General features: G+C 38.7%; 1 protein-coding gene across 6 annotated transcripts in view; it reads left to right on the top strand.

Moving 5' to 3' along the window:
- Positions 1-16,138, top strand: part of LOC106094193 (solute carrier organic anion transporter family member 74D) — a 33,038-nt gene that overhangs the window by 1,300 nt on the left and 15,600 nt on the right. For 4 of the 6 annotated variants that reach the window (XM_059369496.1, XM_059369497.1, XM_059369498.1 and 1 more), the window contains exon 2: positions 12,927-13,779. In XM_059369496.1, the coding sequence (XP_059225479.1) occupies positions 13,520-13,779 (260 nt within the window). In that variant the 5' untranslated portion in view covers positions 12,927-13,519. Of the gene's footprint in view, positions 1-753; positions 820-12,926; positions 13,780-16,138 lie in introns of those variants that run through there. The other 2 variants (XM_059369499.1, XM_059369501.1) reach the window with 2 other exon arrangements.

Below are 16,138 nucleotides of genomic sequence, written 5' to 3'. Positions count from 1 at the left end.
AGTCTGATGGTGCAAGGTCAGGGCTATATGGTGGATACATCAAAAGTTCCCAGCCAAGCTCAATCAGTTTTTGGCGAATGACCAAAGATGTGTGCGGTCTAGCGTTGTCCAGGTGGAATATGACACCTTTACGATTGGCCAATTCTGGTCGCTTCTCCTTGATGGCTGTATTCAATTTGTCCAATTGTTGACAGTAAACATTCGAATTAATCGTTTGGTTCCTTGGAAGCAGTTCAAAATATACCACACCCTTCCAATCCCACCAAACAGACAGCATAACCTTCTTTTGGTGGATATCAGCCTTTGAAGTGGTTTGAGCTGGTTCACCATGCTTGGACCATGATCGTTTTCGACTAACGTTATTGAAGACAATCCATTTTTCATCTCCAGTTATGATTCGTTTTAAAAACGGATCGAATTCATTGCGTTTAAGGTGCATATCACAAGCGTTGATTCGGTTTGTTAAATGAATTTCTTTCAATACATGTGGTACCCAAATATCAAGCTTTTTCACCAGTCCAAGACTTTTTATGTGATAATGAACGGTTGATTTTGGTATATTTAACTTATCTGCTATCTCACGCTCAGTTACATGACGATCCAATTCGATTAATGCTTAAAATTTGGTTAAAATTTGTCAATGCCGACTATATGAAAAATCCGCAATTACTTTTTGGGCAACCCAATGACACAGAATTTTGGAAGGAACTGAAAACAATTATGTCATCTTAATTTAACTGTCTTTTTTTTCAGTATTTTGACAATTCTCAGTCCCTCCCTATTATGGAATTTTGAAAGGAAAGCTTATTTGACTAAATAGTAGGTAACATACCTAGAAAATTTTTATCAATTTTACTAGCCCACCCAAGTACGCTCCGCTGTGCCTTCTACAATACACAGAATAACAAGTAAAAAGGCGTTAAGTTCGGCCGGGCCGAAGTTATGCATACCCACCACCTCTGGTATATATGTAAACCACCTTTCGTCTAAATCCGGCGAAAAATGCATATCTTATGCCCCACAGCAGCAATATGTTCCGATTTGGAGCAAATACTTATAAGCACAAGTCATTGTTCAATTGTGTAAAAAAAATATTGGTCTTTTAAGTAGCTATACCTAAAAATAAACCGATCTGAACCATATACGACACGGTTGTCGAAAGGCACAACACAATTCACTGTCCCAAATTTCGGCGACATCGGACAGTAAATGCGACTTTTATGAGCCCAAAACCTCAAATCGAGAGATCGGTCTATATCGCAGCTATATCCAAATCAGAACCGATCTGTGCTATATTGCAGAAATATGTCGAAGAGCGTTACACAACTCACTGTCCCAATTTTCAGCAAAATCGGATAATACATGCGGCTTTTATGGGCCTAAGACCCTAAATCGGCGGATCGGTCCATATGGCAGCTATATTCAAATCTGGACCGATCTGGGCCATATTGCAGAAGTATGTCGAAGAGCCTTACACAACTCACTGTTCCAAATTTTGGCAAAATCGGACAATAAATGCGCCTTTTATGGGACCAAAACCTCAAATCGAGAGATCGGTCAATATGGCAGCTATTTCCAACTCTGGACCGATTTGTGCCATATTGCAGAAGTATATCGAAGGGCTAAACCTAACTCACTGTCCCAAATTTTGGCAAGATCGGACAATAAATGCGCCTTTCATGGGCCCAAGACCTCAAATCGAGAGATCGGTCTTTATGGCAGCTATATCCAAATCTGGACAGATCTGTGCCAAATTAAAGAAGGATGTCGAAGGGCTTTACACAACTCACTGTCCCCAGTTTCGGCAAAATCGGATAATAAATGTGGCTTTCATAGGCCTAAGACCCTAAATCGGCGGAACGGTTTATATGGGGGCTATATGCAAATCTCACCCAATATGGCCCATTTGCAATCCCATTTGCAAGATTTCAAGCAGCTATCTTTACGCGTTCGATCGATATCGTGATCGACGGCAGTTCTCTGGCTTTCACTGCCAAATCGTCTGCCCTTTCATTCCCCCTAACTCCGTTATGGCCCGATGCAGATAGTGCCATTCTCAGAGAAGGAGTTAATTTCCTTCTGACACTGCAAGACTGTTCGTTACCTTACCCTCCTGGTTGTGCCATAAGGTCAAGGCTATGTTTCTTTCACCCTACGTCTTCTCAATGGAGACCCCGGCCCATTCTTCCCCCTATCCATCCGTGTAACATGATCTTCCAGATGGCCATACTAGTGTTCCGTCGGTCCAAGGCCTCAAGTGTCATCTCAGGTATCCGATCAGAAACCTTTTCCCTTCCTTCCAGGTTTTATTTATTTTGAGGACGCTTTGCGTCGAATTGGCCCAGCTTTGTCTTCCTCGAGAACAGGCATATTTCAGTCTTCTCTAGGTTAATATTGAGATCCCTGGGTCTAGCCCAGTCATACGCCATATGCAAGACCCTTTCGGTCCCTCTGCATAGCTAGTTTGGATCCTTACCCTTAAGAAGAATTTTAGACGGGTTCAAATCCCTCCTCAGTCAACATCCGTAATAGGTCATTTATGGTGGTCACCCTAAGGAGTGGCTATACAAATTCCCCTCTATGGCGTGCCTCGTGTCACTTCCTCCCTTATGTTTATGTCATTGGACTCGCAATTTATCCAACTGTTCCTTAGCAAATGGTTTATCCAGTCTCTAAGGACCCGGTCCACCCAGTACTGTTCTAAGGATTGGATCATTGTGTCGGTCCGCACATTGTTAAACGCCTCCTCGATGCCAATGCAAACCGCCACGGTGCACGTCAACGGCAACGAAGTATTAGAGCAGTTCGCAGGATGTTCATGGTATCCACAATAGGTTCCATGGATTTGAGTGGAAAGAAGAATAGAAAGGACGAAAGGCTTATAGGCATGTAGGACTTTGGTGTCGCATAACTTGGCTTGCCGAGCTTGGGTATAAACACCACCCTTGACTCCAGCAAGACTTTCGGAGTATATGCAAGTCTTGTGCACAGTTTATTCTGAAGTTTTGGTGGCAAATATCTTCAAATTGGTTGGCAATAAAAAAAAGAGATCAAAAAGGTAGACTTTTAACATATCGCCAATGTCACCGACTTGAAGGCATGATGGTACAATCATCAGCATATGATGATATGATCTCGCCCTCTCCGATGTTTTGATAAAAAGTACCACTATTCCTGATAGGACCGATTGGAACTACGATATACCTGGTAACAGAAGTTCCATAGACTTCTGTACGGATGGTTCCAAACTAAACGACCAGGTGGGCTTTGGAGTGTACCCTAAAGATCTAGAACTGATCATATCGAAAAGTTTACCCGACCACTGCAGTGTGTATAAAGGGGAGATCCTTGCAATTGAGAAAGTGGTGGAATGACTGAGATATAGCCTGGCAGTCATTAAATTCTGGAGAACGTATTTCCGAACACAAAATCCGCCTTCGACTGTAGCAGATCTCTCAATGAGATGCCTGCTCAGTTCAAAATTCAACTGTTCTGGGTGCCGGGCCACAAAGATATCCCAGGGAATTGTAAAGTGGACGAGCTTGCGAGACTAGGAACTACCCAATACATTCCAGGGATACTGGAACCTGTGGGTATGCCTCTAGCGACAAGGAATGATAGATGGTCACAATAGATTTGATAAAACTATGTGGCCTAATCGAGACTTCGAGAGGTCTACTGCTTTGCTGTCATTGACGTCTCAGTTATTGTGTTCGTCATGACAGGTCACTGTCTAATCGGAAAACATGCTGACAGACTGAAGATTGTCAGCAACGAATTTTGCAGAAGCAGTGAGGACTTCGAAGAAGAAGAGACTATAGAACACCTTCTGTTTGTGTGTCCCGCACAAGGAGTCAGAAGGAGTTCCACTTTAGGTTCTCATTTCTTTGAGAACCTGTCTGATTTAGCGGACGTGAACATTCGCAAGTTATTGGACTTTTTAAAGCGATCCGGATGATTCAACGGCAATAAAAGGCATCTTCCTTCTTCTGTTCCTGTGGTACCACAGTGGACGAAAACGTCGTGAGTCTGATGGCAGACTACCACTTGAACCTAACCTAGTCCTTACTACAACACACAAAATTTGAATGTAGTTTTGCAGCTGAGGTTTGGTATGGCCGCAGCCATGCCTCACAAATATTGCCAGCATTAGTGAGAGGACAACCAGCGCTAGAAAGTTTTTTTTGATACGAATCCAGGCGTTCAGCGCCTTGGACTCCCCACGAGACGTTTGTGAAGATTGTTCAAAAATGGAATTTCACATTCAAAAAAAACATTCTGTCACTCCAAAATGCAACATCTTTACGCAGGCAAAAGAGAAGAGCGGAAATATTAATTATCAATTGCACTTTTTTCGTGAAGCATATCGTGATCAAGTTCGCGTTTGCCACACTTGACAAAGAAAATAAGTGAAATTATCGTCGCTTAAGGAAAGCGTTGTAAACAATTAAAAGATACACATAAACGATAATTGAAAAAATCATAAAATATAAAAAGCCGATGCAAACGCTAAGCTTACTGGACTCTTAAGACAAACAGGGAAGTGTGATATTGAGTGATAGCACAATATAAATAAATGACAACAACACGAAAAGTCAAAAGCTTTGATTAGTGGATAAATTACCCTATCACCACCATAGAATAGTGATATACCAACTTCATCCTACTTTTTGTTACACCCGAAAATTGCATCGTCATGACATTTAAGGTTGATCTAGTCATGATCGTCCGTCTGTCGAAAGCATGCTAACTGAATAAAGCTAGCAACTGAAAATTTTGGAAATACTGTAGATGAGTAGGGACTGTCATTAGACCAAACCAGTCGCTGTTTAGGTAAAGCCGTCATAAAATTGAGCTCTTGAGCTCAAAGATGATACAAACCTTAGGCTTAAGATGTTGTGTGTCAAATTGGTCAATAACTGTCATACGAGCTGATTTCTAGATATGACTTGTTAAGCCCTTTACAGACGCAATTCTTATCCGAGTTGACTGAAATGTGACGAGATGACTAATGATATGGCTACCAAAACCCATGACATATATGATTCAAATCTATATAATCTGATATAGATTTCTTGAAACGATAAACAACATTTAAATCAGTGAAGGGTATCTTAATGCACCTTACACTCCAGACTATCGACTGCGAGTTGCTGCGAACGTATTCAGTAATTTGAAGTTGTTGTATATCCTGCATCATTCTTCATATACTCTTTGTTATTTTTTGAATTGTCAAAACATTTCATATTGAGCATCTATCTTATCTATGGCTGTACATCAACATTCTGGTTTTATGATGTGAAAGTAAGATAATCCATTTATTTAATTTCGACACAATCTTATCACTTGGCAAAACCTCATTATTAGTTTTATGGATGCCACAGAGGCCACACTATCTGTAGCCAAGTTCGTATCTCTGAAATCATAAAAAAAGGTGTCGCTTGTCTTGAGCGATTTCTAATCAGTTATTTACCAACATTAATTTGCAAAAAAATTGGAAGGCGATATATGAGAAGAATTACGAAGAGATTCATCCGTATAAGGGTGGATATAACCAGTAGGGGAAGAAGATAAATTGATCGTTGTAAAGTTATATGGCATGTTTGTTGGAAGAAATCTAAACAGAAGTCTACATTTAAAATTAGCAACTAATTTCAATAAGAGCTTACCTCTACACATTGAAAAACCTATGTTCCAACTATAAAGATTAGAGCCTATTATAAACTCTTTAATTTTAAATTTCCTTATTGTTAAGGAAATATTTCCTTTGAAGAAAGAATTTTTACTTTACATTAAGGAATAAGATTTATGATGAAAGAATAAAAGATTTTTCCCGGACATATTTATACACCAAAAATTAAAACAAAGTGCTGCCTTAATTAAAAAAAAAACCGTAAGGAAAGGCAAAAGTCGGGGGAAGCCGACTGTATAATACCCTACACCACCTATTGTATGTATTGGTTTGCCCAAAAAGTAATTGCGGATTTTTCATATAGTCGGCGTTGACAAATTTTTTCACAGCTTGTGACTCTGTAATTGCATTCTTTCTTCTGTCAATTATCAACTGTTACTTTTAGCTTGCTTTAGAAAAAATGTGTAAAAAAAGTATATTTGATTAAAGTTCATTCTAAGTTTTATTAAAAATGCATTTACTTTCTTTTAAAAAATCCGCAATTATTTTTTGGGCAACCCAATAGTACTTTTCATATATAAAACTTATCTCCAAATCTAGTCAGACTTTAATTTGGATACCCATTGAAATATCAAATAGAACCTTGTAAAATTTTCTTACGATAGAACAACAAATTGAGATGTACAGGAGTCAGAATGAAGTCCGGAAATTCTACCAAAGAATTAAACATCAAACCAATGGCTTTGGTGCAGGCACATCCTCCTGCAGAGACAAAGAAGGAAATCTGGTAACGGACACAGATAACATGCTGAGGATATGGAAAGAACATTTTCCCTAACTGCTAGTGTGCGAAGTTGGCGGCGAAGAGGATACCGCAGAACCAATCCCTGATGATGGTAAAGAATGTTTACCTCCTAGTCAGAATGAGGTCCAAGTAGCAGTGACCCGACTAAAAAACAACAAGGCAGCAGGAGCCGAGGGAGTAATTGCGGATTGCCCAAAAAGTAATTGCGGATTTTTTAAAAGAAAGTAAATGCATTTTTAATAAAACTTAGAATGAACTTTAATCAAATATATAATTGCCATTTTTTCGATAACCTTTTGCCATTTTCCTGGCAAATTTAGTATTCCACGCTCATAGAACTTCTGGCCTTTATCTGCAAAAAAACTGAACCAAGTGCGATTTTATAGCCTCATCATTGCCGAAAGTTTTACCATTTAAGGAGTTCTGCAAAGATCGAAATAAATGGTAATCTAATGGTGCAAGGTCAGGGCTATATGGTGGATGCATCAAAAGTTCCCAGCCAAGCTCACTCAGTTTTTGGCGATTGACCAAAAATGTGTGCGGTCTAGCATTGTCCTGGTGGAATATGACACCTTTACGATTGACCAATTCTGGTCGCTACTCCTTGATGGCTGTATTCAATTTGTCCAATTGTTGACAGTAAACATCCGAATTAATCGTTTGGTTCCTTGGAAGCAGCTCAAAATATACCACACCCTTCCAATCCCACCAAACAGACAGCATAACCTTCTTTTGGTGGATATCAGCCTTTGAAGGGGTTTGAGCTGGTTCACCATATTCGGACCATGATCGTTTTCGACTAACGTTGTTGTAAACAATCCATTTTTCATCTCCAGTTATGATTCGTTTTAAAAACGGATCGAATTCATTGCGTTTAAGGTGCATATCACAAGCGTTGATTCGGTTTGTTAAATGAATTTCTTTCAATACATGTGGTAGCCATATTAAAATTGACGCCAAACAAACAAGTGTAAACAAAATTTCGCGCACTTTTTTTCTAAAGCAAGCTTAAAGTAACAGCTGATAACTGACAGAAGAAAGAATGCAATTACAGAGTCACAAGCCGTTGAAAAAATTTGTCAACGCCGACTATATTACTACTATATTACCTACAATTACTTTTTGGGCAACCCAATATATTCCAGGAATGGTTTCTAAACTGCGAGCGAACCAGTTGCCGGTCTTACATGCTTGCGAACATTCTGGCCTATCGTGACCGAAGGAGAAAGTAGAAATTGATTGCCTTTGATAGGAAATCATTGAGTACAAAAATGTGCGATGTGCTGGGTTAAGTTTTTCGGGGTGGCGGAACTGGTTGATATTTGTGTCCAAACGTCATCAGTGAAAGTGAAAAGTGTTCAGTATACTCTGCCATTTTATCATCGAGAAACTCACGAACAGGTTAAGATTGCAAATCGTAAAAAAATGGAATTTGTAAAGATTATCGGTAGATCGCATCACCACCGTTTCAGGAAGAATGTGTAGAGCTTACTATAACAAATTTATGCGAATGGGATAATAAATTTGACTTTTATGAACCCAAACCATAAATCGAGAGATGTGTATATATATCGGTGCATACAAATATAGTCCGATCAAGACCATATATGGTGCGAATGTCGAGGCGTCTAACATATCTCGTTGTGCAAAATTTCAACAAAATAGAATAAAAGATGGCGGTTTTTATGGGCTTAGGATTTTGAATCGTGCAATCAGTCTAAAAGGCTTATTTATTCAAATAAAGATCTATCTGGACCTTATACAATAGTACGGCACTGATTTGGAAATTTCTTATGCCTTAGCTATTTGAGTCTTTTTATACCCTCCACCATAAGATAGGGGGTATACTAATTTCGTCATTCTGTTTGTAACTACTCGAAATATTCGTCTGAGACCCCATAAACTATACATATTCTTAATCGTCGCGACATTTTATGTCGATCTAGCCATGTCCGTCCGTCTGTCCGTCCGTCCGTCCGTCTGTCTGTCGAAAGCACGCTAACTTCCGAAGGAGTAAAGCTAGCCGCTTGAAATTTTGCACAAATACTTCTTATTAGTGTAGGTCGGTTGGTATTGTAAATGGGTTATACCGGTCCATGTTTTGATATAGCTGCCATATAAACCGATCATGGGTCTTGACTTCTTGAGCCTCTAGAGTGCGCAATTTTTATCCGATTGGAATGAAATTTTGCACGACGTGTTTTGTTATGATGTCCAACAACTGTGCCAAGTATAGTTCAAATCGGTCCTTAACCTGATATAGCTGTCATATAAACCGATCTTGGGTCTTGACTTCTTGAGCCTCTAGCTTGTGCAATTCTTATCCGATCAGAATGAAATTTTGCACGACGCGTTTTGCTATGATATCCAAAAACTGTGCCAAGTATGGTTCAAATCGGTCCATAACCTGATATAGCTGCCATGTACACCGATCTTGGGTCTTGACTTCTTGAGCCTCTAGCGTGCGCAATTCTTATCCGATCAGAATGAAATTTTGCACGACGCGTTTCGCTATGATATCCAAAAACTGTGTCAAGTATGGTTCAAATCGGTCCATAACCTGATATAGCTGCCATGTACACCGTTCTTGGGTTTTGACTTCTTGAGCCTCTAGAGTGCGCAATTCTTATCCGATTGGAATGAAATTTTGCACGATGTGTTTTGTTATTATATCCAACAACTGTGCCAAGTATGGTTCAAATCGGTCAATAACCTGATATAGCTGCCATATAATCCGATCTTGGGTCTTGACTTCTTGAGCCTCTAGAGGGCGCAATTCTTATCCGATTAGAATGGAATTTCGCACGACGTGTTTTGTTATGATACCCAACAACTTTGTCAAGTATGGTTTAAATCGGTTCATAACCTGATATAGCTCCCATATAAACCGATCTTGGGTCTTGACTTCTTGAGCCTCTAGAGGGCACAATTCTTATCCGATTTTAATGAATTTTTGCACGAAGTATTTTGTTATGATATCCAACAACTGTGCCAAGTATGGTTGAAATCGGTCAATAACCTGATATAGCTGTCATATAAACAGTTCTGGGGATTTGACTTCTTGAGCTTCTAGACGGCGCAATTCCTATCCGATTTGGCTAAAATTTTGCATGACGTATTTTATTTTTACTTTCAACAACTGTGTCAAATAAGGTTCAAATCGGTTCATAACATGATATAGCTGCCATATAAACCGATCTGGGACCTTGACTTCTTGACCCCTAGAGGTAGCAATTATTATCCGATATGCCTGAAATTTTGTACGATGGATCCTCTCATGACCATCAACAAACGTGTTTATTATGGTCTGAATCGGTCTATAGCCCGATACTGCTCCCATATAAATCGATCTCTCTATTTTACTTCGTGAGCCCCAATGGGCGCAATTCTTATACGAATTGGCTGACATTTTACACAGGTCTCCAACATATAATTTAATTGTGGTCCGAACCGGACCATATCTTGATATCGTTTTAATAGCAGAGCAACTCTTTTCTTATATCCTTTTTTGCCTAAGAAGAGATGCTGGGAAAAGAACTCGACAAATGCGATCCATGGTGGAGGGTATATAAGATTCGGCCCGGCCGAACTTAGCACGCTTTTACTTGTTATAATTCCTATAACCATTCCTAAATGTATCTTCTCAATTAATAGTAGGTCTTATATGTTACGATTGAAGAGTTCATCCCATAGTTGTTTGGTATGCTCACAACCTGCTGTTGAATTCCAATTGCAGCCCTAGCCGAATATGGTATGTCCATATTTGGTTCAAGCTTCCTTATAGTTCCGATCTACCGATTTAAGGCATTGAGCCCAAAATGAAACCATAACGATCACGATTAGATTTTCGGTTCATAAAAGGCGCATTCTTGATCCGATTAACTAAAACCATTAAATTTTTTTAATAATCACATATTTCATGTATGGACCTTAGGTCAATGCTACCCATTCTCCAATTGTAGAATATCAAATATTATTCTCCATTCTTTGTTTGAATTTGTAAGAAAAAACCTTACAACGAACTATACAGAGGTGAATTTCGCTTACAATTTCTTTTAATTAAATTCAGTGTCGACTTAAAATAAAATGTATATGTATGTCGGCACAGAGCCGCCATCCATCCATGCAACAATCCATCCATCCATTGGAAAGCCAAACAAAGATGCTCGCTCACTGTCACAGTTCATCACGTTTTATTTTCCAACTTCTGTTATAAACATGTGTAGATTGTAAATAACATTCAATGGGATCAACCAAAGAAGCCAAGATAAACAAATCACACATCCAATTCGCAAACACAACTTAAGCGTTTTTTCCGTTGTGGGCAGCAGCAAGCAGCCACACCGAGAAATTCAAACAATTTAAAAGCGGTCGAACAACATCGCTATCATGTGGCGTTTTGACTCTCACTCAATTCAAGTGTGATAAGATAAATGTGGTGAGCGATGCTTGCCCTGTGTTAACTAACACCTCCCTCAAGAAAACATGCACTCTACCCTTGCCGCCCTAAAGGAGATTAAGAAAAAATTTCATTCTAATTCTCTGTGCATTTGTGAATTTGATGGGGATTGGACACAAAAATCGTATTAATTACATTTTTCAAAATCAGAGAATGGGCAAATGATGGCAATAAAATAATATCGGGTTAACTAATTGGACAAAGCTTTTAAAATGCATTTTTTGCCCAATTATGTAGTCTTAAAGCTAAAAGTGCCTTGTTAATTGTTTAGCTGAAAGCTACATATTGTCAATTTTGTAACTAAGGATCGTCATTTCAGACAGGATGGAAAACAAGTAAAAAGGCGTTAAGTTCGGCCGGGCCGAACTTTGGATACCCACAACCTCGGGTATATATGTAAACCACCTTTTATCCCATGTCCCATAGCAGTTATTTCGAAATATGTTCCGATTTGGACCAAATAATAATCTTTTTAGTAGCTATATCTAAAAATAAACCGATCTGAATCATATAAGAAAAGGATGTCGAAAAGCCACTGTGTCAAATTTCTGTGAAATTAAATCGAGAGATCGGTCTACATGGCAGCTGCATTCAAATCTGGACCGATCTGGGCCAAATTGAAGAAGGACGTCGAAGAGCCTAACACAACACACTGTCTAGAATTTCAGCGACATCGGACAGTAAATGCGCCTTTCATGGCCCCAAAACCTAAAACAAAGAGATCTTTCTAAAGGGTGATTTTTTTGAGGTTAGGATTTTCATGCATTAGTATTTGACAGATCACGTGGGATTTCAGACATGGTGTCAAAGAGAAAGATGCTCAGTATGCTTTGACATTTCATCATGAATAGACTTACTAACGAGCAACGCTTGCAAATCATTGAATTTTATTACCAAAATCAGTGTTCGGTTCGAAATGTGTTCATTCACCGTAACGTTGCGTCCAACAGCATCTTTGAAAAAATACGGTCCAATGATTCCACCAGCGTACAAACCACACCAAACAGTGCATTTTTCGGGATGCATGGGCAGTTCTTGAACGGCTTCTGGTTGCTCTTCACTCCAAATGCGGCAATTTTGCTAATTAACGTAGCCATTCAACCAGAAATGAGCCTCATCGCTGAACGGTGAATGAACACATTTCGAACCGAACACTGATTTTGGTAATAAAATTCAATGATTTGCAAGCGTTGCTCGTTAGTAAGTCTATTCATGATGAAATGTCAAAGCATACTGAGCATCTTTCTCTTTGACACCATGTCTGAAATCCCACGTGATCTGTCAAATACTAATGCATGAAAATCCTAACCTCAAAAAAATCACCCTTTATAAACCGTTCTTGGGTCTTGACTTCTTGAGCCTCTAGAGGTCGCAAGTATTATTCGATCTACCTGAAATTTTGTACGACGGATCCTCTCATGACCATCAACATACGTGTTTATTGTGGTCTGAATCGGTCTATAGCCCGATACAGCTCCCATATAAATCGATCTCTCTATTTTTCTTCTTGAGACCCCAAAGGTCGCAATTTTTATTCGAATTGGCTGACATTTTACACAGGTCTCCAACTTATAATTTAATTGTGGTCCAAACAGGACCATATCTTGATAACGCTCTAATAGCAGAGCAATTCTTTTCTTATATCCTTTTTTGCCTAAGAAGAGATGACGGGAAAAGAACTCGACAAATGCGATCCATGGTGGAGGGTATATAAGATTCGGCCCGCCGAATTTAACACGCTTTTACTTGTTATATATAAGATTCATCACTTCAGTTGTCATTACCAGGGTGGTATGATCATACTATTAATATTTTAGAGAAGTTGTTTAGTGCCCATTTAGGGTTCTTTCAATGTTGTTAACGCAAAACCCCTTATTTCCATCAATAGGCAGGTCAAGCGCCTAGTGTCACACCCACCTTGAAATGACACTTCAGCGAAGAGACATCCTGATGCGTTTGATATCGCAATATCTCGCACAAAAAAGATTTCTTTTAAAACAAATGAAAATTTTGCTTCCTTTTTCACATAGACACAAGTGCGATGAGGATGATTATCACAATATTGAATGTACAAATATACAAACAATTAAAAATAATATCATATGTGTGTGTATGTGTGGTTGTTTGAAAATAAAAATATAACAATAAACATAAGCACATTATTTGGATAGATGAAAATGACAAGTGAAAATATAAAAAGGAGCTCTGATAACAGAGGCAATCAGCAGTCAAGATAGAAGTGGCTCCAATTCCAGTTCATGCCACCGTGTTAATCTCTAACCATAATCATCTCGGCGGCCACATCCATTTAGAGGAGTAATTATCACCGACATCGTTGTTTAATCTGACACTTTGGTGCTGGCTGCTCCCGAGAACAGTCACAAAGCATCGGAGAAATAGAAATCAAACGAGGACCGCCTCAAGCCTAAGATTGTCACATAGAATGTGAAAGTGAAGAATCCATGGAATAAGTCGAAAAGTGAAAAGTGTTAACAACAAAGAACTTTTATGTGTGATATAAATTAAGAGAATTTTGTGCCAAGTCAATGTCTCCAAAAAGTCCAAACCCCCTCAAAAACAATTAAATTAAATTTAACTTAAATTGATTGAAACACCCAACACAATGGTGGAGTATGAGGAAAATTCCTCCCACAAAGTGGAGTCCAAGGAAAAATATGGATGTGATCGTGATGATGATGTGGAGGCTCGTTTGCTTAAGGCCTCCCAAAATGGCACAGCTCCCAAGAATGGTCTTAAGAAAAATGAAAAATCCGATTTGGATCGTACAACCACAGAAGAAATCAACAAATTACTGCGAGATATGCCACTTACAGAAGATATGACCTGTGGATTTTGGATATTCAAAGGGAAATTCTTTCAAAGGTAAGTCGTATAAGATGCATTTTGTAAAAATTCTAACAGCCATAAGCACCATGGATTTTGGATTGTAGTGTTGAAATGAAATATCCAAGCAGCTGCATACGACCATTAAGCTTTGAGATACATACAGTGGCACCGAAAAGTCTGCTTACTTTGCTAAAAAAAACACATTTTACAAAACGAATTTTTTGTACTTTTTTGCCAAATGCCTATCTGTCCATGGTTCTCAGTAATATAATTGGTTAAAATTTTTAGGAAAAAATCTTATCCTAACTTCTTAACAGTGGGTTTAAGTAACTGTCATTTGTGAAAAGGTATGTAAATATATTTGTGTCACTGTATGTATAGTGATAGGCATTTGGCAAAAAAGTACAAAAAATTCGTTTTGCAAAATGATTGTTTTGGGCAAAGTATGGATTCCTGAAACATATTGGGTTGCCCAAAAAGTAATTGCGGATTTTTCATATAGTCGGCGTTGACAAATTTTTTCACAGCTTGTAATAGCATTCTTTCTTCTGTCAGTTATCAGCTGTTACTTTCAGCTTGCTTTAGAAAAAAAGTGTAAAAAAAAGTATATTTGATTAAAGTTCTTTCTAAGTTTTATTAAAAATGCATTTACTTTCTTTTAAAAAATCCGCAATTACTTTTTGGGCAACCCAATATAATATCGGAAAATGACCTTGCAGCTTAAATCTACCATAGAGACAATTCGGTTTCAGCTCAAGAAATTGTAATAGTTGAATCTCTTAAGGTCTTTAGAGGTTGGTTTTTCCATGCTAAAGAGATGTAATCCAGCTTTCCACACTAGACAATGCATGCATTGCATTACATTTTGCCCATGAACATTCCACTAAGGAACAGGGGCAAACACTAGAAAATAACTTTGAGAAATTATTGTTCGAAACTTTCTACGTTTGTCTGGGATAATAAAGAGTTCCAAGTGTTAATATACTCAACTATGTTATATCGTTATCTACTGCTAGATTTACTTTAGCAATAATGTGTTTTTAGCTTCTGCAACACTGCAAAGAGTCACGAGTTTTTGTTTCTAGGAATATTAAAAATTCTCAAAAACAAATAAAGAGTCCCTAAGTTCGACTAGGCCAACTTTGGATACCCACCACCTCGGGTATATACATAAACCACCTTTCGTCATAATCCGGTGAAAAATGCATTATTTATGCTTCCCTAGCATCAAATTCAACACGAACATTGAGTGGTCTAATAAAGACAATTCACTGATCAATTTTGTAGAACAAAATATTGGTCTTTTTGGCAGCTATATCCAAATATAGACCGATCTAAGTATAAAAAACACGGATGTCGAAAAGCCTAATATAAGTCACTGTGTCAAATTTCAGCGAAATCAGATAATAAATGCCTTTTATGGGGCCAAGACCATAAACGGAGAGATCGGTCTATATGACAGCTATATCCAAATCTGGACCAATCTGAGCCATTTTAAAGAGGAATGTCGTGGGGCCTAACACAACTCACTGTCTCAAATTTCAGAGAAATCGGATAACAAATACGCCTTTTATGGGGCCAAGACCATAAACGGAGAGATCGGTCTATATGACAGCTATGTTAAAATCTGGACCGATCTGGGCCATCTTCGAGAGGAATGTCGTGGGGCCTAAAACAACTCACTGTCCTAAATTTCAGCGAAATTAGACAAAAAATGCGCCTTTTACGAGCCCAAAACCTTAAATCGAGAGATCGTATAATATGGCAGCTATATCTAAATTTGGACCGATTTGCACCAAATTGAAAAATGAAGTCGAAGGGTCAAACGTAACTCATTGTCCCAAATTTCAGCGAAATCGGACAACAAATGCGCCTTTTATGGGTCTAAAACCTTGAATCAAGAAATCGATCTATATGGCAGTTATATCTTAATTTGAACCGATCTGGGCCAAACTGAGGAAGGATGTCGAGTGTCACATTCTCAAATTTCACCAAAATCAAATAATAAATATGGAGACTTCCGTAGAGCAGAGGTTAGCATGTCCGACTATGACGTTGAACGTGTCGGTGACGGTTTGAATCCTGGCGAGCCCATCAGAAAACATTTTCAGCTATGGTTTTCCCCTCCTAAAACTGTCAGCGTTAGTGAGGAACTATACCATGTGCAAAAACTTCTCCCCCAAGAGGTGTCGCACTGCGGCACCCCGTTCGGGCTCGACTATAAAAATAAGGTCCCTTATCATTGAGCTTAAGACTTGAATCGGACTGCACTCATTGTTATGTGAGAAGTTGCCCCTGTTCCTTTGTGGAATGTTCATGGGCAAAATTTGCAGTTTCCATTTTATGGGCCTAAGACCTTAAATCGGCAGATCGGTTTACATGGGGGCTTTATCAA

Source organism: Stomoxys calcitrans, chromosome 5 (genome assembly GCF_963082655.1).
Source record: "Stomoxys calcitrans chromosome 5, idStoCalc2.1, whole genome shotgun sequence".
Lineage (NCBI taxonomy): Eukaryota > Metazoa > Arthropoda > Insecta > Diptera > Muscidae > Stomoxys > Stomoxys calcitrans.
The sequence above is the reverse complement of the archived record's forward strand: the minus strand, read 5'-3'. Positions and strand labels throughout refer to the sequence as shown.